Raw genomic sequence first — 27,556 nt, 5'->3', positions numbered from 1 at the left:
CGGAGCATCATCTGTGCAGAAACGAACACCATGTTGCCATCTCTATTCTGAAATACAAAGAGCTACTCGACACTTGTCAGCCAACCCCCATGAATCAGTATCTGTTTTCTTCTTGTTCTCTTGTGTCTTTTTATTTGTCCAGAGAAACAGGGCTTTACATTCCTGGGTTATTTACCGACAGCAGCAGTGCTGGGGCAAAGGGAGTGGATCAGCTTCCTGCATCCAAAAGCTTGGGAAAAGATCTAGTGTATGAAACCTCTTCTTGTGATTACTGCAAGTCCTCAGCAGTGTTTCCAACAGTACTTTTAACACCTTCCCACCATAAGATCCCCACATGCTCAGAGGGTTCCCCAGGGACCAGTGATTTGACTAGTAAGATATAAACTAGTCCTGAACAAGGCAGATTCCCTGTCAATCCCCCAGAATACTCATAATACCAAATGAATCCTGGGAAGCTGAGTAATGCCATAATCTTTTTTCATCTTCTGCCCTCAGAGTGCATTGCAACTGTTAATCAAGACCATCATCATCCCAGTAATTAACCATTAACTGGGGAAACTGAGTCAAGACAGAACTTGCGGTAGTTCTTCTTGAGGTAAATAAGACACTCTTTCAAAGCAATTTGAAATATATACAATAGAGAGGTATAAATTTCAAAGCTCCATTTTCTCAAAGAGAAGGCATCAGCCCAGGGGATGGGTTAATGAAATACAGTGTGGTGCAGCGATGTATTTCACCATTTTTGTGTGTTGTAGTGGGGCAATACAGTGTTTATGTTCTGCTCCAACAAAGTTCAAGTTTCCTAGGCAGGCTATGCAGGTGGTGTCTGACCCTGTGCTGGTTATTGTGTGAGTGGATCCAGTTGCATGTTTGTGCTGCTGAAAATATTTACTGAATTGGCATTGCCTGAAGTCTTTACTATATTGACATTGTAAATACCAACATGAGGACATCATGATGACTGATAAGAATGGGTTTGCTTCTATGCTATGCAAAATTATGCTGTCCTGTCCTACCCTACACCATCCTATTCCTATGCTTCTTGCACTTCTGAAAGCATTCAGCTCCTACAAGTCAATGCGTCAAGTAATAGGAGTAACAGAAAAGAGGAACGGACGGACTCTCAGGAAGTACGTGTTCTTGTCTTTAAGACAAAGTTAACTATCCAACCTCATCCTTTCTGACAGTGCTGACCAAGCAGCAGGAAATGAAACATGAAGGTCAACCAGCACGAGGGAGGTCCTGGAGCTCCACGGCAAGGTGAGCTCAGTTTCTAACACTGCCCTCCACCACCTTTGAGGGTAGTGACAGGACCTGCACGCCACCTCCAGGACAGGGGCATGCCCCAGTTTCAGGAGCTGGAAACCTCTCTGGAGCAAATCGGCTGTGTTCACACCTTGCACTGAGGCCTTTGCCTTCAGGGAAGCGCAAGGTGTCCCTCCTCCTGCCACGTAGTTTCCTCCACTAAACCAAACGGTGTGTCCGGAGATATACCAACAGCTTGACAGTGCACACATGCGTGTGTGTGAAAGAGAGACCGACCGACTCTGAGGTCAAACTTTGAGCACTCTAGCACTCCTCACTGACCAGCCTACCTTTGACTGTAGAATGGACCTTCTCATTATGCTTCACTTTTCTTTCCTTGAACTGAAAATATTCAAACCTAAATTCCTTTATAACCTTCCTGCACCTCAGAGCCTTCTGCAAGGTGTAGATTCTATGCAGAACTGGCTCTATTACCTGTGTGCCAAGCAATGCGTGCATGTGTGATGTTCTGCAGCCCACCAATAGTCATAACCACCAAACGGGGGTTAGATAATGCTGGATGACATTTTGAAGCCCCTCATAAACCTACTTTCTCTATTCCCATGACTGCAAGAGGAAACAAGAAATCTGCTTCCTGCAGGTATGGCAGGGGAAGGTTATTTACTTCTGTAATATACAGCTCTTCTGTGCATCAAAGCAGGTAAATTTATGAGTGTCTTCTGGGAACACCAGCAACCCTCTGGTGTTCTTACCTCTGAAGTGCTGTGGGGCAGCCCGCTGTGCACCCACTTGTACTGCCAGCAGTTTCCATCGCAGAATAATCTATGACAAACACAACCATGTGGGTGAACACCAGTAAACAAAGAAAGATCTAAAAGGCTGGGGGTTCTGCTCACCTTACTATTGATTTTTTTTTTCTAACTACAGCCAAGTACAAGGGAAAAAATGGTTCTTGTATGTTTCAGCTCTGCAGTTTGAACCTTGCCAGTGTAAATCCCCTGAGGAAACAGGCAGGATGGGTGTGACTTGAGGGAAACCCTATAATTACAGCTGCATTAGGGTTTTGCTGTGGCCAAAAGCAAATAAGGCTTAGGAAAGTTTCTTAGCTCTTCATGTACCAACTCAAGCAGAAGATGGAAATTTGTCACAGTGGAGGAGGCTCAACCCAACAGGCTTCTATTGTTCACTGTTCAACTCCTAGAGAACGCAATGGAAAACTTCCCATTAACGATATGGAGAGTTGAAGATAAATTGTCCACTTTCCTGCTCTTATTATCAGAAACAAAAACCTTAAACGCTCACCTGATGAACTTCCATTACCAGATCAGAATCTCAGCTTCAGTTTTGAAAAACAGCTTTTTGTCTTCGTAATACTGATACACATCTCATACTAAGGTGAAAAAGCCAGCTAGCAAATGACACGATGATTAAAGAAGCCAAACCTCATGATTTATGAAATGTATTACAGTTTACTGGAGGCTGGCTTGCAGTTTTAGAGTACTAAATACAGCCAATACCGTGGACCAGTCTTCAGGGAGAATAGCTAATATAGCATAAAGCTTAAAACTAGATCTTCCAAAGGAGTGGTAGTTTAATCGCTTTCAGAGATAGGGAGCCAAATTTCTCTTATTGTAACTACGGAGCTGTATCAATAGAGGGTCTGGCATCCATCAGGTTAAAGTGAAGCAATATTGCCAACTTTCATTATTTAATCCTGAGGTTTTAATATCCTCAGCATTTTTCATGAACCTGAGCTCCTGGAATTGGATGTGTGTGGGTATCTTATATTCTCATATTCTCTTTTCTTTTTTAAAGTGAATTTTCTAATAATAATAACCATGAGAACATTTTCATTAATCATGAAAATAGTGGTTTGGATGCAGCTATGAGGCAAAGAAGCTCAAACTGCTTTGCTAGTTCTCGGTGCTTTTCAAAACATATAGGTCTGTTCCCTGGCCTTGGAGGTCCTGTAATAAAGCAACAGGATGAGAAATAAGGGAATACAAGCAAGAAGCAGATTCAGCTTCTCCCAGGGAAGCAAGTGTCTGCTGACTGACTCAGTTTAGGTGTTCATCTCCTTCCTGGCACCTGGCAGCAAGACAGTGTCTGGTAGCTCTCCTCAGAGCTCTGCGAGAGGCAGGCTGCTTCTCCTTGCAGAGGGACAGAGACTCCTGTGCTCTTGAGGAGCCGTCCTTTTTCTTCAATGATTATTTTTAGCTGTACACTGGCCTTTCGCTGCTGAGAGGGACTTCGCTGCTGAGAGGGACTTCGGTATCTGGATGGCTGTGTGCTTTCTAACAGAGAATTAACCCAGAGAGCTTTTGTGTTTCCAAAGCACTGTACAAACATCAGTAAGCTAACCCTCTCTGCCCCAGGACTGCTGAGGATGGAGGCTTCTGATGGGAAAGGGGGAAGGTTCCTGGGCTCAGCGATCTTCACAAAATATGTGTTTGGGTTTGAAAAACTAGTTTTGACATTGGGAGCTTTTTTCACTGTCATTTTAACTCAAGCGATTTTCTTTTCTTAAAAACAAAGAGACAGAAATGGCTAAGTGAGAGAAAAAATGGTAAGACAAAGAAGAAAAAGTTATGGCTGAGTTTTAAAAGTAGAAGTTGTGTTTCCTATGGAGACAGAAAAATTCTCACACAATTGAACAGGCATAGCTGGAACTGAGTGACTGCTTCTCTGTGCCTGAACAGCTAAGAACGAAGTCTGTATGTTTATATCTACATATCTACCAATCCATCTATCTGTTATCTTAAATCTATCTACCCACCTAGCCATTCCTCTTTCTTTTACAACCCACTCACTCTGCCGGTACAAATACCCTAAATGCCTTAATTTTCTGCTTTTTAGGATCAGACGTGCCACGTGTTTAGTAAAAAACTAAGATAAATAAATGATGCCATCCATCACGCCTGTGTCTAGCTGGGCGGGGTGGTGTGTGCTGTGTGCTGCACCATTGTGTTTTGCTGCATGGAAAAGAACTGGATGCAGAGCGTGTGGGAGCTGGAGTTGCCTGGGAGTGCATGTGTCTCACAGTCACACAACCCTGACTGCAGATCACACTGCGTAGTGTTAACAGGGTGGGAGGGAATTCCCTTCACTTGTGAGTGAATCAGCTAGGTGGGAGAGGTAGCATGAACATTCCCAGATTAGGCTTCTGCTCTAGGCATCTCCTGCACAATAACGTTCTGTATTTTTTTGAGTCTCCTTCATGTTCTAGCCCAGAGACAGCTGCAATACTTACCTAGACAGCGTTGTCATGGGTCAGGGCTTGGTGTTCACCTGGAAAAAAACTGCCATCTGAGCAGGAGCCAAGAGTAATGTCTTTGGTATATAATGTTCCTGCACTGGAATAAAAATGGCTGGCAACTGCCTGTATATTTTTAAAGTTTCCAAAAATAGATCTAAGTCTCAGGCAAAATGAATGGAACCAAGACTTAGATGGAAAGAACTGGTAAAGGGCCATTCATCTGAAATGGTTAGTGCTGAGATCATCTTCCACGTTATACACCACTACCTAGAAACACAGGCCAGTTTTCTCTTCCCTCTTTATGGCTGTCTGAGCCCTGTGTTCCAGTGCACTGATTCACTTGACCAAGTTTGAGTATAGTGGGGAGAACTGACTTAACGTTAGTGGTCAGATGGAGAGCTCCCCTTCCTGCTCCGGTTCTGCCCTGTCGGAGCTGGAATGTCTGGAGCACTGAGTCAGTCTTGGAGCCCTGGAGAAGCAGAGGGAGGTTAGGTTATAAGCAGCTGCTCTGTGTGTGAGGGAGAGAAGGTTTTTGAATCACAATGGCAGGTGAGAGAGAAGGTCAGGGAGAGATGGGTGGGAGTTACGGGCAGGCAAAACCCCTGGGAAGGTGCACACTTATATTCCAGGGGGAATTTGATGTCAGTTAGTGGAGCCTGAGCCCATGGGTGAGCCTATGGCCTTTTGCAGCAGGGAGAAGGAGAATTTAGGAGCCAACTTCAGAACGGCAGTTTAGTGCTTAGTGTATCCATGGGCTAGCCTGGCTCCCAGCAATGGCTCAGCTGGCCTGAGGCTGAAGGTGCTATTCTGGCTGCATTTGGGACTGTCTTCCATGGGGGTTACGGTCCTTACATAGGTGCCAGTAAATTTGCATGTCTCCTTGCTCCCTAACTCAGTTCTGCCACCTGATCCAGGTTAAAATCCATCTTGCTAAAAATATTTGAACAGGTTCAATAGACACACAAGCAAACCTGGGTCATTTTGATACGTAACTGTGTCTACATTAACGAGTTGTGTGTCCAATAGGAGCAGATCTGGACAACCAAAGAGCTGATATTGAATATTTAACATTCACCCTAAATGTGTTTCAGAGGGAGCTTATTTTGGGCTTGCTCTGTTCTCGTCCAATTAACTGGATGCTTGCCGATAGCTGGAGCACCTGGCAGCGCATCTTCTGGCTTATTTTCACCCAAAAAGAATTCAGTTCACCAGGTATGCAACTGCACTGTGATGGGAAACAAAATGCAGTAAATATGAAATTAACTTCAAAACCAAACTCCTGATCAGAACTAAAAAGCTAATGTAGATGTGGCTTGCTTACATAGATTGGTGGCTGAGGAGCTGGTAATCTCCAGGGGAGTCAGAGGTAGTGATGATGGGTATGTGTGAAAGCTTCTTACTCCAGCCCAGTTAAAGCCTGAACACCACATCTGTCTGCAGCTGGAAACACTGCAGCCCAAAGCACCCACCTCATCAGGGCAGGGCTGTGGGGGGGGTGAGCACGCAGCTGCTTCCAGAGAGATAACTGTTAGTTATGGTAGGTGATTCTGGGAGGAATAACTCTGTTTCCTCTCCCACAGTGGCCTTGCTATGCTGTTTATGAGCACAAAGGGGAGACAGATTGAGACTGGGAATGTTGAAGTGATGGGACATCTGTGCGGGCCTCCCTGTGCGTGCGAGAGGGTGGTGAGCAGTGTTCTGCAGGCATAAAGCAAGGTCTCAGAGCAGATTGTGCATGCCTGTGCACTGCTGCCCCAAGGCACTAAATGTTCTGGACCTAAAGAAAAAAGATGGCAGATAAACGGGGTCACACATGCATTGGCTCCATCAGCTTCTGCCCCATCCCAGAAGCTGAGTGGGAATGGGATTATTCTCAGCCTTTTCAAATCCTGCCTCCCTAAATGTGGACTGCTCTCCCTTTGCTTTGCCCCTCCCATCCTCCCAGCTTGAGAAACAGAGCAAAAGATTACCTGATGCTCAAGGCATAGAGGCGTTAAAGAAGCAAGGGTGTTTGTAAATAGGGATTGTGTTTGTTTGGGAGAGAAAATGCTTTTCACCTCTAAACACAATCAAACACTGAAATGATACAAGATCATCGCTGAAGGCATCATACTGTCAGCTGGTAGGCATTAATGTCTGAGCAGCAGGAAACCGTAAGAGCAAGAGAAAGAAGCTTACCTGCTATTCAGAGAATACCTCGTAACCATGCTGGTTAATTTTAAATAGAGGACAACCCAGGACTACTGTGTGATGAAGGCATAGTTCTCATACTATGGTAACAATTTCATTTTGTGCCTCCCTTTGCTATGTGAATGAAACTAAATTTATTTCAGCTCTCTGAAATACACCTTCCAGTATGGAACACCTTTGCTTTGAGGGTTTTTTTGTGTTTGCTTGTTTATTTTAATTACATTGCAGCAAGCTGGATGGAACAAGGCCTCTGTCTTATGTCAAAGCTATGCAAAGAGCAGTTCAAGTTACCCAGCATTAGTGCAAAACAGCTATATGCTGACAAAATGGCCCCTTGTTTAAGTGCTCATGCTAAATAATTCTAGTATTTCAGACCAAATAATTTACATGGTTTTTCTGCTTAAAAGAAGGTACTACTACAAAAGGTTTGAGGTAAATGAAACCAAGACAATAAATCCTCAGTGAAATACCAGACCTCCTCCCAGGAGAATGCTTAATGTCATCCTGGCCTAATCCAATTCCAAAATACTTTAATGTTACTTGAGCTCTGAGCAGTCTGGAAATAACAGCATTTTTGAGGCCCTGAGTAATGTTGCTCCTCTCTACAGACTCCTGCAGGGAAGATCTTTGGTCAGCTGACACTTTTACACCTTGGAATCTCAACCTGCAGTCCGAGAGAAGAGATAAGCCCTGCCTGTGGCTCTCAAGGAATCCACAGATGTGCTTGTTTTCACACAAGCCCAGGCAGGGGGGGCTCTGCAAACCGCAAACCGGCTGCTTGATAGCACCAGTCCTCCTCAGCAGCTGGCAAAGGAGAGGTCCGCGGGGGAGGCGAGATCTTGGTGCACCACCTCTGCAGCAGGAATTCCTCGGGACACTGTAGCTGGAGCAATGTGCCCTTCAAATGCTGCAGATGTCTTGTCCTCCCCTGCAATGGGGATGGGGAAGAGGAAAGGAAGAAACAGGAGAGGAAGTAAAGCATAGAGACTAGTGCGCCTGTTGCGGGGAACCCTTGTCATTCAAAGTGGCATGGATGGTGTATTTTGTTTGGCTACTGCTACAAGTGATAGAGAGGAAGGACAAGAGAAGTGGCTGGTGTGAGAAAGAAGTGGCTGTCATGCTGTAGAATTCACCTTGCTTTGTCTCACCCTTTCAGACTGTTTGGAGACTGTTTGACATACAGTTTGTGACTTTCTGTACACACAGGCAATGCCTGGCACACTGTGAGTGGGAATGCAGTTGCTTTGGATCTGATTGTTTCACTGGCATGGGGCTTTGTTTGCATCACGGCTCCTGTCATTAGAACTATGAAGAAAACATTAGGTCCCTGGATGCTAAACTACGGCTCCATGTATTTGGCAAGGGAATAGCTAGACTTTTATCATCTGAAGTTTTATCATCTTCGTGATAAAGAATGATTAAATCCTCCAAACAGTTACCTCAGTCTTATCAAGAAATGTTGGAATAAAAGTCCCAACAGAAGCAGAATTGAGCTCTCCCCATCAACATCAGTTTCTGTAGGAAACAAGTGGAATCCTTTGTTTGACTGAGTCTAAGACAGTCTCTATGTAAAAACAAGTCAGAAAATGAAGACAAGTTTTTAGAACAGGCATTTAGGGACCCTGTGACTTTTTGTGTAGAAAAGTTACACCAATTTACACCAATCCAACTATACTGATGCTTTTTCCTATGTAGACACAGCACAGAGATTCTAGTTTAGCTGAAACCTGCATATTCAGATGAAGCAAACAAAGCTCATGGACCCCATTTCCATCTCCTACCAGGTGGGTACAGGAATAGTTTTATTATTCTCTTTAGAATTAGTCCTAGTTTATTCTGTGGTGAGGCAAGGCCGCGTCTCTTACAAACTTATTTTTTCTTTTTTGTAGGGTGAGAACTACTCTGGATTTTCTCTTTCTCACATAATGCTGCATGGTGAGGAAACCTTACATTGAAAAAGAAAATCAACACATTTCAGAAGCCTCTCGTTTAAAAATTATTTGTGTTATATTACATATACATTTATAACAATATTATTCCTTGGGGGAAAAATTCCTTTCTGCAGACCCCAAGGATTTAATTATGGGTATTTAAAAGGCACTTTGAGATCTTTTGAATGAACTGCGTTTTTTAAAGATGTACAAAGTGTTATTATGAATCCGATGTCATTCCCCAACAGACCTCAGTTTAATGTTAATCCCAGCAGAATTCTGTAATAAGATTAAAGAAGAGTTTACTCACCAGGAGTCTGTACTAGTAGAGTTTGGCTTGCTCTCTTCCTATTTTACATCTGAATTTATGTGTTCTCATATTAAAACAATCTTCATTTACTCAACATGCTGGGAAAAAAAAGTAGGAATGAAGTACAGCTAGCCTGCGTGGTCTTTCTGTCAATTCAGATGGCTTAAAGATTGAAAATGTTTAGCACCTTTGGCAAGAAGACAAAATTCAAGAGAATCAGGAAGGTAGGTTTCCACTGTCCTTAAAAAATAAGACGTTGAACTTGTTGAGAACGTTTCATCTCCTTCTTCTGGACACAAGTTGTTAACTTTAAAATGAATGACTTTTTTGGTTTTTTTCTGGGAGAAAATAGGACTTGGGTCGCTGTTTGACAGTTATGTTCAAAGTCCCAAATGAGATGAGGCGGCTTCCTCAAATCCCTACGGACATGCTGGACCTTGATTCCCAGTCAGTGGTTCCAAGGCACCGATGGCGCTGGCAGCTCTGGCACGTGCCTGAGCGATTCGCACCCGTGACTGTGGACCGTGACCCCCGCGGCGGGGTCGCCCCCCGGACACAACGGGGGCTCTGAGGCAGGTGGTGAGGCGCGGCGGTTTGCCCGCCAGGCTCCGGGAGCCGCAGCCCCTCATGTTTTTGCAGCACCTGGAGTTGGATGTTGCTCTGCAGCAGAACGCAGGGCTATGAGAACCACAGAACCTCGCTGCCCCCTGAATGTGCTGAGGACCGAGGGGCCTCCGACTGCACCCCCCCCAGCCGCGCCCCGAGCGCGCCCGACTGTGGCCGACCGGGGGACAAAAGGATCCACCGCCCCTTGGTGCTCTGGCTTGCGGGCAGCGCAGCCGCCCCCAGAAGAGCGTTATTATTTTCAATAACGCTTTTAGCAAGGCCCAGCAGTCCCAGGAGCACCTGACAGGCAAATAAATGTCGGCGCTCACGGCTGTCCCAGCACCCAGCTCTGGGGCGCTGGAAGCCCCCCGGCTTTCGCCCCGGCGGGGCTCTGCTGCCGGTTTGCCGGGCGCCGCTGCGTCGCGGACGGCCGCAAACGCTTCGCCCCCCCGCCGCGGCGAGGCCTCCGCGGGCTCGGCGGCGACGCCCGCCCAGTCCCGCAGGCCGGCGCTGGAGGCTGGGCCGGGCGGCGCAGGGGGCCGGGCCGGTGTCTCCGCGTGCAGCCCCGCAGGCCGGCGGGCCAGCAGGGCGGGCCGGGCCGGGCCGGGTCGGGAGGCGGGGCCGGGCGGGGCTTGCGGCAGGGCGGGCGGGCGGGCGAGCCGGGAAAGGCGCGGCGCGGAGTTCCGTTAGAAGTAGCACGGAGCCCGCAGAGAGCACCACCGGCGTCGGAGGAGCGACCTGCCGTGCCTAGTCCGCCGGGAAGATGCCGAAAACGGTGGGTGTGGGGGGCTCGGCTGCGTTGGCGGCCCTCGGCGGTGGCCGAGCGGGGCCGGCGCCCGGGGCTGGTGTGGCGGCGGCCGGGCCTGGCGGCGGGAGAGGACGGTGGCGGCCTCGGGCGGGCCCCTCCCGCCTGCGGCCCGCCCGGCGGCGAGGCGCGGGAGGCGCCGGCGGCTCGGCCCGGCGGCAGAGAGGAGAGGGGGAAGGAGGGCAGCGGTCGGGGGGGGAGCGGAGCCGCCAGCCCCTCCATCTTGTGCTTCCCCTCCCCGGCCGCTCCCCGCCCACCGCCCGAGGGGCCGGGCCGGGGCCCGCCAGGGCTGTGTAACGGCGTGGCGGGCAGCGCCCTGCGGGGCTGGGGCCGTGCGGCCGCCTCGGAGCGCGGGAGCTCCGCGGGGCCCGGAGGGCGGTGAGTGAGGGCCATGGCTGCCGCCTCTGTGCTGCGCCCGGGAGAAGATCGGGCTTTCACAACTCGTAATTACTCAGCTTGAGTTGCTAGGGAGCCTTGTCCCAGCTTGACTCAAGGTATTTCTTGGCTGGAGAGATCTTGGTGCTTCAGAGAAGTCTGGTCAAGCCCGTACTTGACTCTCCCTTCTCGCAGCAGGAGATCGGTGACTAATGAGGAGCATGGGGTTTTTCCATTTAGTTTCTCCTCAAAGAATTGGTCCTAGCCTGTCATTGATAAAACAGGAAGGAGCAGGCTGGAAGGCTCTGGATGTTACCTCACTGGGAGTGATCTGGAACGCCTGAGAATATCTAATGTTTAAGCTGAGAGTCTGTGGTTTATGTAAAGGGGAGAAAAAGAAAAAAACACCGGAAACAAAACCCCACCCCTATGCCAGTGGAAGTCGAAATGGAATCCGCCCCGATTATTTTTTTTTTAACAGCTAGTTTAATTTTATTACTTTGAAATAGATACTAAATGCCTGTCTGACTGACTTCTGCCTTTCCTGCTGTCTTAAACGCCAGCTCTCTGCGACAGTAGCTGGATTATTATTATTATTTTAAACATCAACATCTAAATTATATCAGCCTTAAGCCAAGGAAAAGGTAAGATGCCATTTTCTGAAACTTTAGAAAGGCCTTTCTTCAAACATCAGCACTGATGTAAATCTTCACTCCCTAAAAATAAATACAAATACAGGCAACAAGTTCAGCAAGAATAACAGAAGTAGCTCAGGTTGTGGGACTTCCATGTAACGTGCAGTTGAGGCCTTTTAGCTAGAGAGTTTGGTGTTGTGAGGAGCAACTCCTTTTAGTGTGTATCAGCCCAGAAGTCCTGCATATCACGCTTGTGAGGCAGAACTTCCACTAACAGGCTGAGCCCAATTGCTGGGACTCTGCGCTCGCTAGAAGGGGCTGGTGGCAGCCTTTCCATCTGCAGACACACCCTGGGCTGGGTTTGCCTTCTCAGCCTGCTGCTTTCTGGATCTGACAGAGCAGTTCTGCTTTCAGAACTTTTGAAAACATCTCTAATGCAAGTGGTTTGCTGTGGTGCTGTGTGTTGCACACCACAGGCACTGCAGAACACGCTTCAGTTGTGTGCACACATGCTGAGGTGCAGAGCTGCAGGCCTCCTGCTGTATCAGCCTTTGGTTTCCTGCCCCATCTGCCCTAGTTGTGGACCCAACTGAAATAATATTTTAAACATTATTTCTCAAGCTGTGGTTTGCAGGAACAGGATATGCTGGCATAACTGTGAAATCAGTTCTTCATGTGAAAGAAACATGACTGCTAGTGTGTTAGCTTAAGATTTGTTAATAGCTACTTAATTAACAAAACAGTAAACTGCAAGTGAGACTCCTCAGTCAAGGTCAAATGTAGGTGGAACTTGAGCAGTTAGATGTAGCTATATGTGGGCTTCATCACAAAAATAAATCCATTGTGAAGAAGACAGATGGAGGAAGTGTTCCAGGGAACAGTTCTGGCTGGGCAGGAAAAACATTTGTGTCTAAAGTGTTTGGTAGCTCTTATCATTCATCTTGCCAAGCTTACAGAACACACTGATGTGTGGCTTGTGCAGCAAAACCTGTTGAGTTCTGAGTCCCTACTCCTCACTAAGCTAGGCTAAACGTTAACACATCTAGATAGAGATTGCCATTTTGCTGCATGAGATTTGCTACAAGTGGCACTATGCTTTGGTGCGCTATTAATAGGAATCCAAGATTCACTCTGGTAACCTTTGAACCAGTGGCACGTGATTTGCTATTGTGAAGCATACCGACTGTGTTTGGGGGGTTTGGTTGCTGGAAGCCTTGCAGGCTACCTAGGAAGTCCATCAGAGATCAGCCTACTGATCCCACCATGCTCTCAGCAGGAAAGCTTCACTGTTTTGTCTAGAGTGATCTTACAGGTATGCAGCCACTTCTGGTTTATAGGGTTTTTTTGTTCTGAAAAGTTTGCAAGATCTAAACAGTTAAAGCACACACCAAAGAGGGCATATAATTCTCCCCATGCTTTGTATTGCGGAGGGGTGGAAACAGTGGTGTGCTAAGATGCCTCTTGGAAGCCATCCTCAAGCTCTGAAAAGTCTCTCCTCCAGCTGTGAGAAGTCTGTTCGTTGGGTGTGAGTAGGTTCTGATCTCATGCTTACTGACTAGAGTCCTGGTCTCACTGATTCATTTCAGCCTGTGCAGAGTTGGAAGTCATGCTCGGTTCCAGATCTTGATGGAAGTGAATGAGCTGTCATGTTGATGGCTAGTCCAAGCCCAACTTGAACTTCAGTATTACAAAAACCATCTTAATGGGAGGAGTGGGAGGGAAAGTGACCTTTTTTTGTACGGGTCATGCCCATTTCATGGGCTGATGCTTTACTGTGGTTTCAGCTGTTAGGAAAAAGCAGCACTTCTCTTATCAGGATTCATTAACTATTTTGCCTATGAATGAATGTACTTACTTTGTGGCTATATGAATGGATATGCTGCTGGACTTGAAACGTGAGCAGCTGTCATGTATGAGGTGTGCATTCAACTGTCCTATCACTAGGACTTGAGCATTCCTATGTAATGTAGTCTCTAGTTAGTCATTGTAGAGAAATGGGTTTAATGAGAGCTGATCTCGCGAACACAGAAACATTCAAACTAAGGTATAATGAAATTTGGACTCCTCTTATTGTATTAGCAGAACTAAGTGTTTCTGTTCAGAACATAAATCTCCAGGTTTCTAGGACAAAGTTACTGCAGAGAAAATCAGCTTGGACAAGCATGAAATCTTCAGCACAAAAGAACAGTAAGATTCATAGGTCTCAGTTCTATGATGCCAGTTAGGAATTTTTTGAACAAGTCTTCTGCTGTTGCCTTTTCCCTTAATACTTCTAAAACTTGGTGTAGCAATAGCCATCAGGGCCCTCAGGGACCCTGTCTGTAGCTTAAAGTGATGGTCCTGATTCCCAGTTGGGCTCCAGAGGTCCTTGAAGCATATCTCACTCTGTTCTTTGGAACTGAGTAGGTTGGGTTAGGAGAAAGGTAAGTGAGAGACTGAGGTAGGTATCAGTCTTCTGATTGATTTCTGTATGTGTAGCTACTTGCTACCAAATGCTGCAATAAGATGGCACCTATGAGCAGAGTGCTACACTTGTTTGGGTGATTTTATTTAGTTATTTTTGTGTGTGTGTGTAATTTGCTAAGAAGTCTTGAAAGCTGAGGGGGAAGGGTGTACAGTGACAGAAACCATGACTTGTGATGGATGGACACTTTTCTTTTGATGCTCAGGGTTTGGATCCTGCTGTGCCATGAGCATTCCGTATGCCTTCTGTCTTACCTGAGGACCAATCCTTTGGTGTTTTATCTCCCCCTGTGCCTTACTCAGTACAACTTGGGAAGCTTGGCAGTGCTGATCAAAGTTAAGACAGACTTTGGTGTGACACTGGTGCTAGCTTCTTAGGCAAGCTCAATTCATTGTACCTTTCTTCTAATGCTATCAGATACATGGAGTTGCTGTAAAAAGGTGTCTTTGAGAACTCGCAAAGACATTGCTTTATATAGAAATCTGTGTTGCCGCTGTTGGTGAATTTCAGATGACTTTGTACTTCAGAAGCAACATCAGCTAAAACATGCTGAGTGTACAGTGGAACCAGGTAAACTACTGGACCGGTATACAATGAACTATCTGAATTATATGTAGCTTTACACCTACCATGGGATTTTACAAAACAGAAAAGGCCTGTACACCCAGGCTTGTATTGTGTTCATCAGCTTGGTGCCTAGATCCTGCAAGAATAGTAAGGTCTTACCCCTTGTGCTGATAAAGCAGTTAAGCCTGATAGTTAGCAGAAGCTTCTGTTTGGTACGTACTTCTGGGCCCTCTCTGTTAAAGTTAGATGAGGAGTTTAAAGAACACCATTGATAAACTAGCATTAACTTTGTTTTTATATGTTGATAAAATCTTGCTTCCCCTTGTTATGGCAAGCCTTGTGCCTAATTGGTAGCATTGCGCAGAAAACATCAGTTACAGCGGCTTCAGACTGTAGTGAGCAGGAACTGTTCTGAGTCCCTGGTCTGAATTGTTCATCATGATCCAGTTCTTAAAACTTTAATGTGACAGTGTTAGGCATAAGAGTGCCTACCAGAGATTCTAGAGAATTAGCTGAGTCCTTTCTCTTGCTTTTGACCTCTTGATTTCTTGCTTGAGGCAGATAAGCAAGAAGCAGGTTGGTGGGGTGCACAGAATAAAAGGAGGCCAGGGAAAGCTTTAGGTCTGCTGCTTCTGCTGTAAGAATCCTGTAAGGAAAAGAGTGCCTAGTATCAGGGGTTGGTTGTCACTCACTTCTTGCAGATACCCTGTCCCCTTAGCACTTAAAGGTGGTACCTTCTTTGGACCTGTGAGGGGTTGCCGTGCTTTCCTTGGGGTGATCTGCCTCGTCTGATTAATCGCCCCTGAAGGTTAATTACAGTTGCTGTTCTCGTGAGGATAGTTCATAAGATTTCTTAATATGGACTCCTTTTTTTGACAGGAAATGGCATCACTGCCTCTAGAGGAAACTTGTTTCAGTTTTTTTATGTATAATGTCTGGTCTGAAGCGCAATCCTCCTGCGCAGAGCTTGCTGCGCTCCCAAGGTAGCAACGTGAAAGCCAGCTGGAGAACCGAAACGGCACTATTCGAGCACCTTCTGCTTTTGCTTCTCGGGAAGCTGGGCGTGCAGGGGGAACAGGGCCCTGGCTGAGCGGCTGGGCTCTGCTTGGCCTTGCTGATCAACTGAGGCTTTCACAGAAAACCCCTCTGGAAGAGGTAGCTCTGGCCCTGCGCCAGTTTATAAGGGAAACTGACTAAAAGCTTCCTCTGGCGACGTCATCTCCTGGACTCTTTCCTGGCTTGCTGCAGCTCAGCCTTATTTGGCTGATTTTTTTTTTTTTTTTTTTTCTTCTTCGCCCCCGGCGCCCGCCCCCCCCCCCCCCCCCCCCCCCCGCCTTTTGTGCAGGGAGAGGGCCTCTCTGAATTTGCACAATAAAGCTGTTATCTGTGCTTAATCGCTGTTCCGAGGACTACAGTGGGCTCTGCCTGAGAAAGTGATTCAAGATCTCAACACTTAACTCCTCGGGTGTGTCGGTCGTCGTCGTCGTCCCCGTATTTCCCCGCCCCCCCCCCCCCCCCCCCCCCCTCCCGGTGACTTGTTTGTCTGTCGAATGGTTATCCTAGAAATCAGCATCGCCCTGCGAGAAGTCTCTGCTGTTGCAGACACACTATTGGAAAAGAGGAAATCTCTCCCTGGCCAGGAATAATCCAGGGCAATTAACTGATGTAAATTAGGAGCACTAGTAAGCCGCCAGTTAATTGCTTGCTTTTCCCTAGGGGTGTTTGGGAACAGCAGGGATTTGCATGGTGCAGCCAATCATACTGCATCAAAGGAGTTTGTTTTTCTCCCATCTGAAACTTCTAAAGCAGGCTGAAGTCTCTAGATTCGAGGAAGGCTACTCTTCTGGGCAAACCTCTCTGTAACGCTTCTGTGGTTGTTTCTAGGTGGAGCTTTCAAGTGTTTTGGAACCTGCAGGCATAAAACCCACCCTTCTAACTCCAGTAGCTAGTGTTGACTCTTGATGTAACTTTTAAAAGATTGTGCAGCAAATACTTGGCAGGGATGTAGGAAGAGACAGTCACTGACAGGCTTGGTGGTTATAAAACCACAGGATCAGCTGTAACTGGAGGTTTAAAACCTGAAATTGCAGAGGTTTGGGCCTTATATTGACAAGAGACAATTATGGCTACAGCCACTGTGAATACAGAGGTGTAGGTGATCTAGTGCTGCTTCCTTCCTGTGCAGCTGTGAAAGGAACTCTTCACTTGTATGAATGTGTGATCCTGTGATGGAGCACTGGGGCAGTCATAAATAGCTGGCCCTTGTATAGCAGCTTGTTGAACTTAATATTAAATGGGGGGAAAACACTATTTTAAGAGATTTTTAATGGTATGATGCCTGCAAAATGCTTTTTCCTAGTTGTTACAACATCTCTGAAGCTGTAGTTGTTCTGAGGAACCTATTAAAAAATACGGAGTTTGGTTGAGGGAATGGTGTTTGGTTCTTATCCCATTCCCAGGCGAAGAAAGAGGAGCATTTGGCCACGCTAGCTTTCTCTTGGCCATTGCTGGTTGATGAATAGCTACAGACAAAAGCACAGGGGTGCCCCTAATGGAGGAACGAATGAAAAAGCTCTGAATCTGATCTGCTCCCTAGAGAAACGTGCAATTAGGCAAGAATGAGATGACTGACTAGGAGGGGGAAGAGACAAACTCCTCTCTCTGCCAGCAGTGATTCTGTGTAGAGGAAAACGAAATCTCAGGAGAGATCAGAAAGGGTAACTGAAGTAGTGAATAAGAATGGCGTGGTATGTGTGGGTGCAGGCAGATCTATGCTCTCTTGCAAGTTTCTAGTTCTGTTGGTCAGCTTGTTTCTTAGAGGAAGGCTCCTCAGGAGAGCAGACTTCACTGTACTGGAGGGTGAATACTGTAAAGTCTTGTGGGTTTTTTTGTTTTGTTTTTCTTTAGGGGACAGCAGGTTAAGTCAATGTTAGAGAATCTTGTGTGCAGCATATTGAAGAACTGCTATTCTGCAGTTTTATGCCTTTAGATGCTTTAAAAAGAAAATACCTGGAAAACAAAACTGATAATTTCCTGTAGCTATGAGCCATTCTTGTCCATCTGTATATCACTGATTTGTCCTCTTCTCTGTAATAAGCCCTTCTGACTTAAAACCTTTTTTCCCCTCTGGATTGGGAGACCTGGTTATGGTGGGAAAGTGACCAAGTACAGGAAAAAAATTGCCATTGCAGTCTGATCAATCACTTAGCCACAGCATTTAATGTATTTGGTTTTATGCAACACAGGCTAGTAAGGCATGAAGTTCTAGGCTAAATCTTTACTTGCCATAGCTTTTAAACTGTACTGAACTTTATTAATTCTGTGCTTGGTTACAGAGCAAAAAATTAGCTGCCAGACAAGTTATTAGAGTGCCAAGGCTTTTTCAACATCCCCTGAGGTGTGGCTTTTTGTTCATAATGTCTCTAAGAATACTAAGGTATAACTTTTTTCACCCTTTGAATATGCTATTCTGGAATAGTGAATTAAAAAGTCTGTTTCCTTAATAAACAACACTTTTATTCAGGCTGGCTGCTGGATGAACAGGAGTGTTCTGGTTGCATGTTTTTGTCTCTACTAAAATCCAGAACTTTATATCATCCTAAAATGATTGTAATCCCCAGGACTTGCAGAATGGCAGCAAATGGTTCTGAAAGCACTCTGTAAGGAAGTAAGGCAGTTCCACTGCTGACAAATTCTAGCAATATCAAGTTGCCTAATAAAAAAGTGATGATACAAAACCCACACAGTACTTGGTGGTCCAATACATCCTCTTACGTGAAAACAATCCTGTTAGTATGACATCTCACTGGCATCCTTGGAATTCTAGTTAGAAATGATAAAGGAGGGATTTGTACATGTACAATAAAAGAAAGGCTTTACTTACTGATAAATTAAGCAGACGCTTTGTGAATGTTTGACCTGTTAATATGTAAGTTAGCAAGAGGCATTTGGCATAGAAGTCTTTGTACAGACCTATTTAGAAATGCTTTCTTCCTCCATGTGTGGAAGAGGTGGTTCTTGCAGTTGTTGACCAATGGTGTATCTATGAGGAAAACTGAGTAAGAACTGGTGCTCCAGATACATATTTTTTTTTTTCTTTCTCCTTTTTTTTTTTTTTTTTTTTTTAGTGTTAGAAAAGTAATGCTGATAATTGGTCAAGAAAGGGTCAGGAGATAAAATTTTTTCATTTTTGTAATAGTAAATATGCTTAACATTTATTTCAGTTGTATGGAGATGGTAGACATTGAATTTAAACTAAAAGAAAACTTCCACTCTTGTCCTTCCCTTCCCCTTATTTTAAACAAGAATTTTCATCTGCTAACATGTTGGATATTGAAGGCATGGATATAGTTTCAGATATGCTCATTTACTTTCATGGTGAGTTTCTTCTTGCTTTCATATTTTATCTTGAATGTATAGCTTCAAGATTGTTAGAGTAGCTTTCTAAAGGTGGAAACTGGAAAGTTAAAGGTTCCCAGTGAACTTGGTTTCTGTAGCTTCCTTCAAAGGAGATGAAGTTTTTCTGTGTTAGGTTGGGTAAGAGCTTTTAACTTGTGAGGGATTTTGTCCTGTAATGAAACTATTTTTCTGTTCAGTGTGCCTGCAATATACAAAATGGTTTTTTACCTTTTTGTTGGGCTCTAAAAGAAATAGATAGGACTGTCCATCACAAAAATAAAAAGAATGTTTCAATTGGAAGGGACCTAAAATGACCATCCTGTCCAGCTGCCTGACCCCCTCAGGCTGACCAAAAGTCAAAGTGTAGTATTAAGGGCATTGTCCAAATGCCTCCTGAACACTGCCAGGCTTGCGGCATTGACCAGCTCTCTGGGAAGCCTGTTCCAATGTCTGACCACCCTCTCTCTAAGGAAATGCTTCCTCATGTCCAGACTAAGCCTCCCCCTGTGCAGCTTTGAACCATTCCCAGGTGTCCAGACCCTGGATCCCAGGGAGAAGAGCTCAGCACCTCCCACTCCATGTGTCCTCCTCGGGAAGCTGCGGAGAGCAACAAGGTCATCCCTCAGCCACCTCCTCTCCAAACAAGGCAAACCCAGCGTGCTCAGCTGTTTCCCATGGGACATAACCTTCCAGCCCTTGGACAGCTCGGCCACTCTCCTCCAGATGTGCTCCAGCACCTCCACATACTTAAATGGTGGGGCACAGCATCGTGCGCAGTGCTGAAGATGAGGCTGCCCAATGCTGAGTGCTTAGGGACAGTCCCCTTTCTTGACTGGCTTGCTCTGCAGTGTCTGATGCCCCACAGGGTGCAGTTTGCACTCCTAGTGCTAGGGCTTGCTGCTGGCCCCTTATGAGCTGCTGCTGATCAGCACCCCCATGTCCCTTTTTGTAGGGCTGATCTCCGGCTGCTCCTCTCCCATTTTAGACTTGTGCCCCATGCTACTCCATCCCAGGTGCAGAATCTGGCATTTGTTCTTGTTAAATCTCCTTCCATTGATGACTGCCCAATGCTCTAATCTACCTAGGTCCCTCTGCAAGGCCTTCTGGCCCTTGAAAGACCCAGTAGCATCTTCTGGTTTGATATCATCAGCAAACTTGCTAATGGTGCATTCAACTCCAGCATCCAGATCATTGATAAGAATATTGAACAGCACTGGCTCTAGGATTGAGCTCTGAGGAGCACCACTGGTGACCAGCTGCCAGCCAGGTGTAGCCCCATTCACTGAAGCCCTTTAAGCCCTGCTGTCCAGCCATTTCTTCACCCAGTGCACTGTAAACCTCTGCTCATCGCACAGTTGGACAGCTGGTCCAGAAGGATGCTGTGAGGGACAGTGTCAAAAGCCTTGCCAAAATCCAAAAAACTCTGCATCCACTACCTTCCCTTTGTCCCTTAGGTGGTTGATGTTATCATAGAAGGATATAAAATTAGTTAGGACTTTCCCTTTGTGAACTCATGTTGACTGTGCCTGATGATTGCCTTGTCCTTTAAATGCCTTTCAATAGCACCCAACTAATTAGTTAGTATCTGACCAGTAAAACAGATCTTCTAGTAACTATATGCCAGGAAAGTAAAATTACCTGGAAAGCTAGATGGGGTGAAAGAAGCTTGCTTGTATTGTAGCTTATGATGCAGCTGAGATAATAGAATACTCTGTGTCTAAGTAATAACAGCGTGCAACATCGTGACACAGGTTGGCTTGGTGTGTGGTTTGTGTGTGTGTTTTTGTTGGGGACAACGGATATACCAACCCCCAAGTTGTCCTTTCAGGATGACACTAGGTTATGTTACTCATGATATTCATGTATTCCACTAAGTTTTGTTCGACAGCATTCATTAATGGAGACGCTGTGCAGCGTGTCTAAGAAAGCTGTTGCCTTTCCAGTTTACTGTTTGTATCTACTATATGTTACATACCAAATGTTAAGATAACACCATGCTCAGAGATGAGGTCAAAAGCTTGAACATCAATAACTATTTTGCCAACATCTGGTTATTTCATTTGCCCCTACATATATCTTTATATGTAGGAAACTTAAAAACACTTTTTCAAAAGTGGACTAGCTCATTTGTTTTATTGGGGTAGATAATACATCTCTGCTAGAGTTCTTATTGAATCCAGTGTCTGGCTGTATTCAGCACTCTGTGGCTACAGTTAATCCTCAGTGAAGAATCAGAACTCAAGCTGAGAAACCATTTTATTTCTGAAAATGTGCTGTGTGAGCAACTGGATTTTTTGTTGCAATATCTGTATTTTTCACCAAGGAGCACTTAATGTGTGAATTTGTTTGCATTGGTGAAATACAGGAAGCGAAGAGCAGTAAAATGATTATATTCTAGGCAATATTCACAATCTCCTAGAGAACCAGAAGCTGCTCTATGAATGAACTGTGACAAGACTGCTCATTTTGTGAGCAGTCTCAAAAACTCTAAGGTTATTAGTAGCTTGAATAATGGGGTCAGAAAAGGCTAGTATTACTTAGAATACTGGAGAGCTCTGAATCTGTGGTTGGGAAGGTATTAGGCTTTGAGAACGTTCTTACTCAGCACCATAAAACACTTTATCACTAAACCAGGAAAACACTTGGAATAAGCTATGTGTCTCAGTCCTCCAGCCTGCAGCTCTGTTTTGCTGCCTTTGTTACAGAAGCTGGACTGTAACTTAATGTTTCCTGGAATACTGAGATGACAAGCTTTCCTTGCTGCTAGAAGGTTAGTCCTTTGCTCCAAAAGCAAGGATCCTCTGTTACCTGAACCTGGCATTAAAAAAATTAAAAAAAAAAATCAAAAAGTGTTTACTACCAACTTGATGTAATTTATTTTTTTTTGTAAAGCACTAAATTGCACCTCATACTGATGGTATTCTGACCCAGCTGTGACAAACTGGGAAGCGGTAAGGTCTAGCAGTATGCTCCCAAAGACTCAGAATTTTCTTACTTTCCTTTTAATGACTTGCTACTGTAACTGCTTCAGGTTACGTGAAATTTGTAGACATTGGTGTCTTCAGTGCTGATGGGCACAATGTATACCTAGAGTGTTGTGTTGACAGCCATAAATGTGGAAGCTAGTTAAAGCTCAAAAACCTTAGTTGTCTTTGTTTGGGTTTTTTTTTTTCCTTTATCTTGCTCTCTGGTTTGTTACTAACATCTCAAGTTGAAGGTTGACTGCAGTCTGCAATGTAACATATTATGCTCGGTTTGAATATCCCTCTGTACACCCAACAGATTAGGGTAGAGATCTTTTTTTGCATGAGGATATGTCAGCGTTTTCAGCTGTAAGAGCATATCACTCTAGTGTCTGTCTTGAATCTCTCTATCAAAAGATAGAGCAAGTCGAAGGACTAACTTCAAAGTCACTGCAAGATCAGAGCAATCAACTGGAGATGTCCTGAACAATACTTGCTTCAGCATCATGCACAGGAAATGTGATGCTATCTTAGTTTTGTTCTGACAAATGCTAAATCAACTAGAAATCTGACAAACTGTTGCCCTGCTCCTTTGCTGTTTCAGTTCTGACAAATTTAATACATCAGCTTTGTAGCTTGCTCTGTACTTGATTCACCTCTGTGCACCAATTATCTCTCTTCTGCCACTAATCACCAAGTGTAGCTTAGTCAGAGGAGGTGACCAGCCGCATCTCTTTCATGCTGCAAAAAAAGCTGGTTGGTGGGTGTCTTGTTCTTTTTATGCAGAACCCCTCAAATTAGTATAATGTATTTCAAATTTAAGATTTGCTGCATCATGGCTTGCTTCTCAGTAAGCTGGTTCCCTCAGTTTGGAGGAGGGGTGCATGTTATGTGACTCCCTTTGTGTCTTGGGACTGTGCTGCATTACTTTGTCCTTTCAGGTTTTTCCTCATCTCTTTGCAAATGGTATGGTCTCAGAAATGTTTGTCATAGAGGACTTACAAGTGAAATGCTTTTACAGTCTTCTAATGACAGGTTTGATTTGGCAGTGTTTGGAAGGATTTGAAAATCATTTGGATCTGAGGGGATTCAGACAGTCTGGTAAACAAAGTGATTTCATTGGTCTGCCATTCCCTTAGAGAAAGGTGGGTTATTAGATTCATTAATGTGGACTTACCCATTTTCACGACAAGCCTGAGCAAGAGTAGTTAGCTGCTTTTACTGCTCCTAGTCTTCTGGGGATGTGCTGCAGAGGGTGAGGTATCTGTGTGCAGGAACATACAAGGAGCCCCAAGTTTTGATCAAAGTTGAATTAATGCATGCAAATCCTATGCTGCTGTTCCTTAGCATACGGAAAAAACCTGAAAACATACCCAAAAGCAACCCTATGCAGCAGATATATGAGTAAGAGCTAAGCTCTCAAGCTGACTTATGAATGCTCTTTGCAAAAGATTGCTTTGCAGACTCCCTGCCTCCGGTTACTCTAGTAAGTTTTATTGTTTGTTTTGTAAGTTATATTTGCATGTATGTTGCCTTACACAGGAGATATACTCATCATCTGGCTATCTCTTTTCCTACTGTATGGTTGTGTTTCTTGGTTTTGACCTCCAGCTTCAGGAAGAGCACTAATAGAACTGCTTATCTGTATGTTTGGCTGCATAAAGGTAGTCTGTAACATCTGTTTGTGGAGGAGATTTAAAGGATCTAAATATTGAAACTGAAATCATGTAAGGAAACTGCTCCTGCCTGTTTGATAGAAGTCAGTTTCTGTCATGAGCGTTATAAATGTTTATGTTAATGCAAGGTAGCTCCACAACAGTCTCTGCAGTCTTGCAGAATTACTGAAAAAGTGAAGCTGAGAGAGAAGAACCCAGGAAGTAATCTGGTCCAACCCCATGCTCAGAGCGAGGTCATTTCAAAGTTAGAACGTTTTCTAAGTTAGATTGGATTGTTCAGGGTCTTGTTTTTGTTACAGTGGAACGAAAGTTCTTGACAAAGACAACTTGGAAAGTACTGGAACTTGTGAAGTGTTGCATAGGTGCCTGGAAGTTCTTAACCTTGTCTTCTAGGGTGCAGAGGCATGGAGAAAATAAAAGAGCTAGTTAAGTATGGTGATTAAAAACTATCAAAAGCAAACCCTGTTTTAAGGAACACCTAACAGAAACCCATTCACCTGTGAGTGCAGCTATCTGTTGTGTTTGCTGGTACAGTTGATCTATGCAGGGTGTCTCTAGTTATGTACAGGCAATATTATAAAAACACCTTCCTACATGAAGCTAGCATAGACCAGAAGATGTTAAGCTGCAAGGGTCCTGCAGCGGTATGTTAGTGATGCGTTTGATGGCTGCTGCTTAGCAATGCTTATAGCACTGATTCAGAACATGCAGCCCTGTAGCAAGGTGGGAATAGGCTGTCTCTGTAGCAGTCACTGGAACTCGTAAGGCTTTATTCTGTTCTTTAAATTCTTACCGTCTCTAAAACACTAGAGACAGCTACAGTGTTTCATTTAGCTCCAACAGATATCAAATAACGTTCAGGTAGCTGTAACTTCTTGTTTTAACAGACTCTGTGAGAGCACTCTGAAAGATTACAGAAGAAATACGCTGGAGTGGAAGGGTAATTAAATGGGTTTTTATTTAAAAAAAAAAGGGTCTGTTTTTTACTTTTCCCCCTCAGTTTAACCAGGCTTTCTTTGAAAGGCTACATGATACACAGTGTTACTTTTGCATCTGAAATGGTCTAAGTGATACCTTCTGTTGTAGCAGTTTTTTGACTGCTTGGTCTCATGGTGTCTGCCTGATCTATAGAGTGCCCACTATCATCTTCTCTTAATTCCCTGCGTTGTAAGGGTAGTATGTGATGGACTTGTATTTAAAAGGAAGACATGATAATAGATCTTATTTGACCATTGGGATTTCTGGACATTTAACAATGTCTTCATGCATGTATCTCTGTCTGGAGTGAAGTTTATATGAAGTTTATGTCAACTGAAGTTTATCAGGTATTCTTTTCCAATAGCCTACTTTCAAACAATGTATTTCAAGAGGTGTATGAGTGTGAACTTGAGAGTGTGCATTTAATTGCAGCCTTTAATGAACTAGGTAAACTCGGTTGCATGTTTGAGGGCTTTGATGGTTTGCTGTCACTGTAAAGTTTTGCTCCCATCTGTGTGTTTCTGCCTTGCACTGCCTTTGACAGTCCAACTCTATGGTGCATCAGTTCTGTTCTGCTAGCTTGGTCAAATTTATCCCTCACCAAGCCACATGTGCACGTGCCGTTAACACAGTTTTCTGCCAAAGGGTTGTGCGTTGGAGTTGCTGCAGAGGATAAAGCAGGAGTGCCTGGGAGAGAAGAGCAAGAAATGGTTCAATAGCCTGGCCCATCTTGTCCCATTGTACCCAAAAAGCCATCTTACCCTTCCCTGTTCCTGTCATCTGCACCAGTAGCAGTACTCTGGTGTATATGTAGTGAATGGGACCAATGAGATGGTTCTGCTGGGAAAAAATAACAGATGAGTTATTTTCAGCCTGATTCATTCTTTGGTCCTGCTTGCAGCATAGTCATGGAGTGCTGATGGGAACCGAAGAAGGCCATTTGGGACAGTGCAGGCCACGTGGGATGGTGTGCCTTGGTGGTTGGACCGCACTCTGTGTGGGCTGATAATGCTCTCGGCAGCTCCCCACATCTCCGCATCCCTTTGGGAGCCCCTTGAGACACAGGGTTCTGTGTGTTCTGGTGTGGTAGCTACTCTCTATATTAGGAAAGCTCAAGTGCTTGAACTAGATGGAGCTTAAAATAACAAAAGGTACTTAAGCAATGACAGGCTGGTCTTTTATGAACTCTGTACAGTTCTGTTGGAACTGTACAATTTAAAACCTAAAATAGGTTGGTGGTGAGGGAAGCAAGTGTGGGTGGGGAGACTGAGTATTAACTGAGCTGTTTCAGGGAAATCCTGTGTCTTAGGGAAGCATGACCTAAACGGATAGGAGAAAAGGCAGCCAGCCTAAATGAGACCCTGTACCAAAAGGAAGTTGCAGGATTTGTCTAGCACACTGGAAATGATAAAACTGCAAAGCAAGGATGATGAAACAGCTTTACCTCACACTTCGCTATGCCTGCAGTTAAATCTGGAGGGATGTCTCATAGTCTGGGCAGTCAGATCCCACAGTAAGGCTGTGTTCTAGCTCCTAGAAGTCTGGCTATTGTTCAGTTATTCAGTGAGGGCTGTGCGCTGGCCAAGAACTCGATGTGCCACACCCAGGCAGTGCCTGGGATGTCTGAAACAGGCAGCCCTGTGTTCAGCCGCCCCTCTCATTACCAGTGAGCTGAAATGCTAGGTGTCTCTCAGTTGAGGAACAGAGAAACAAGTCAAACCGATAAGCACGCTTCTGACTTGCTCATTCAAACATGAGAATCCTTGGGAAGGAACAGCTCAGTCACAGCAGTTATCTTCGTGTTGTCTGTGGAAAGTCTCTTGAATGATAAACATAGTGTCTGAGCATAGCTGCTTTTTTTAAAATTTGCCCTCAATTCTCAGTCACCTCTAAACCAATTCTTAACTGCAGGTGAATTTAGAGACCTTTACATGGGGAATGAGTATTTAGTCTGTTGGCTCACGAACCTCAAGTACTTACTGTACACATGATGCCTCTGTGCAGTTCGCACTTGTCTTGTTAGCATCCTGTCTGGATCTTGTTTTGAGCCCCTTCCAGCAAAATAGCTGCTTGTAACTTTGGCAGACATCCACTGGATGCTAGGTTTGGAAAGCTTATTGGCTGTCTGGAAATGGGTCTTGGCTACCAGGCTTGTCTGCTTAACCCCTTGAACTGGGTCTTTGCAGCTGTTAAATGGTACCGGGGAATCCCCTGCCTTTGGAGTGAAGCTCGGGTGGGAAAAACTAGACTAAATCAAGTTTAGGGGTGGGTGGAAAAGCTGCTGTCCAAGAGTCTTTTCTGAAAATCTGAAATGCTTCCAGTGGTGGTGGGGAGTGCTGGAACAGTTTTGCTGGTTAAATAGCTGCAGTAGCGGGCAGGGTCATTAACACTAGTGTGTGGTGTGCAGCTGAAGGGGTGGGGGGCACAGCATACTTGTTTCTAAGCTGTGGACAGGATTGCCTAGGAGGAGCACACAATAGCTGTGAGGAATGCCACCCTTACCACTGCTGGCATTTCAGAAATGCCCACTGCCTTTAAGTTGAAGAGCTTTAGCTGGGGATGTGGTTAAGCTCAGACATGTGAAGTACAACTGCCAACCCTACTATTAGTGTGCAGAGGACGTAATAGGCATATACTGTTTCTCCAGAGAATAGCACTTTCTAACAGGCATAAAACAAAGGAGTAGTTACAAAAAAACACACAAAGCTATCTGGAGTGTGGAAGCTGAATGATGGCAACTGCATTGCTAGAATTTTATTTGAGCTTTACCTCCTGATCCAGATGATGGGGAGAAGGCGTCAGGGTTTTCCCCCATGATTCTTCTTCAGTCTCCTGTTTTTTGCCTACAAAGGATGTTCTCTCTGGTACAAAAATAGTTATTCTAAGGGCCTCTTCAAACTAGTTCTAAAGAAATAGCGAACAGCAACGTTAATGGCTTGGAACAGCTAAAGGAAAGCAAAGGGAGGTGCGTGAGGAATCTATTTATGAGAAAGGAAATGGCAAAAATAGAGGAATTAATCCATTGCACGAGGTTGTAAGTTGTGTAATAAGAGGCATACAAGTGTCTGGATGTGACTGTAAATGTGGGGGACTCACCCATAGCTTCTTTTACTGGCTTAGTACACTCATCTTGCAA

General features: G+C 44.9%; 1 protein-coding gene across 1 annotated transcript in view; it reads left to right on the top strand.

Moving 5' to 3' along the window:
* The first annotated feature begins 10,198 nt into the window (after positions 1 to 10,198).
* MSN (moesin) overlaps positions 10,199 to 27,556 on the top strand; it is a 47,541-nt gene continuing 30,183 nt past the window's right edge. Inside the window, exon 1 of the mRNA XM_040614300.1 lies at positions 10,199 to 10,334. Coding sequence (XP_040470234.1) covers positions 10,323 to 10,334 — 12 coding nt within the window. The 5' untranslated portion in view covers positions 10,199 to 10,322. The remainder of the gene's footprint in view (positions 10,335 to 27,556) is intronic.

Source organism: Falco naumanni, chromosome 14 (genome assembly GCF_017639655.2).
Source record: "Falco naumanni isolate bFalNau1 chromosome 14, bFalNau1.pat, whole genome shotgun sequence".
Lineage (NCBI taxonomy): Eukaryota > Metazoa > Chordata > Aves > Falconiformes > Falconidae > Falco > Falco naumanni.
Note: the sequence above shows the minus strand (reverse complement) of the source record. Positions and strands in the feature narration are given on the sequence as shown.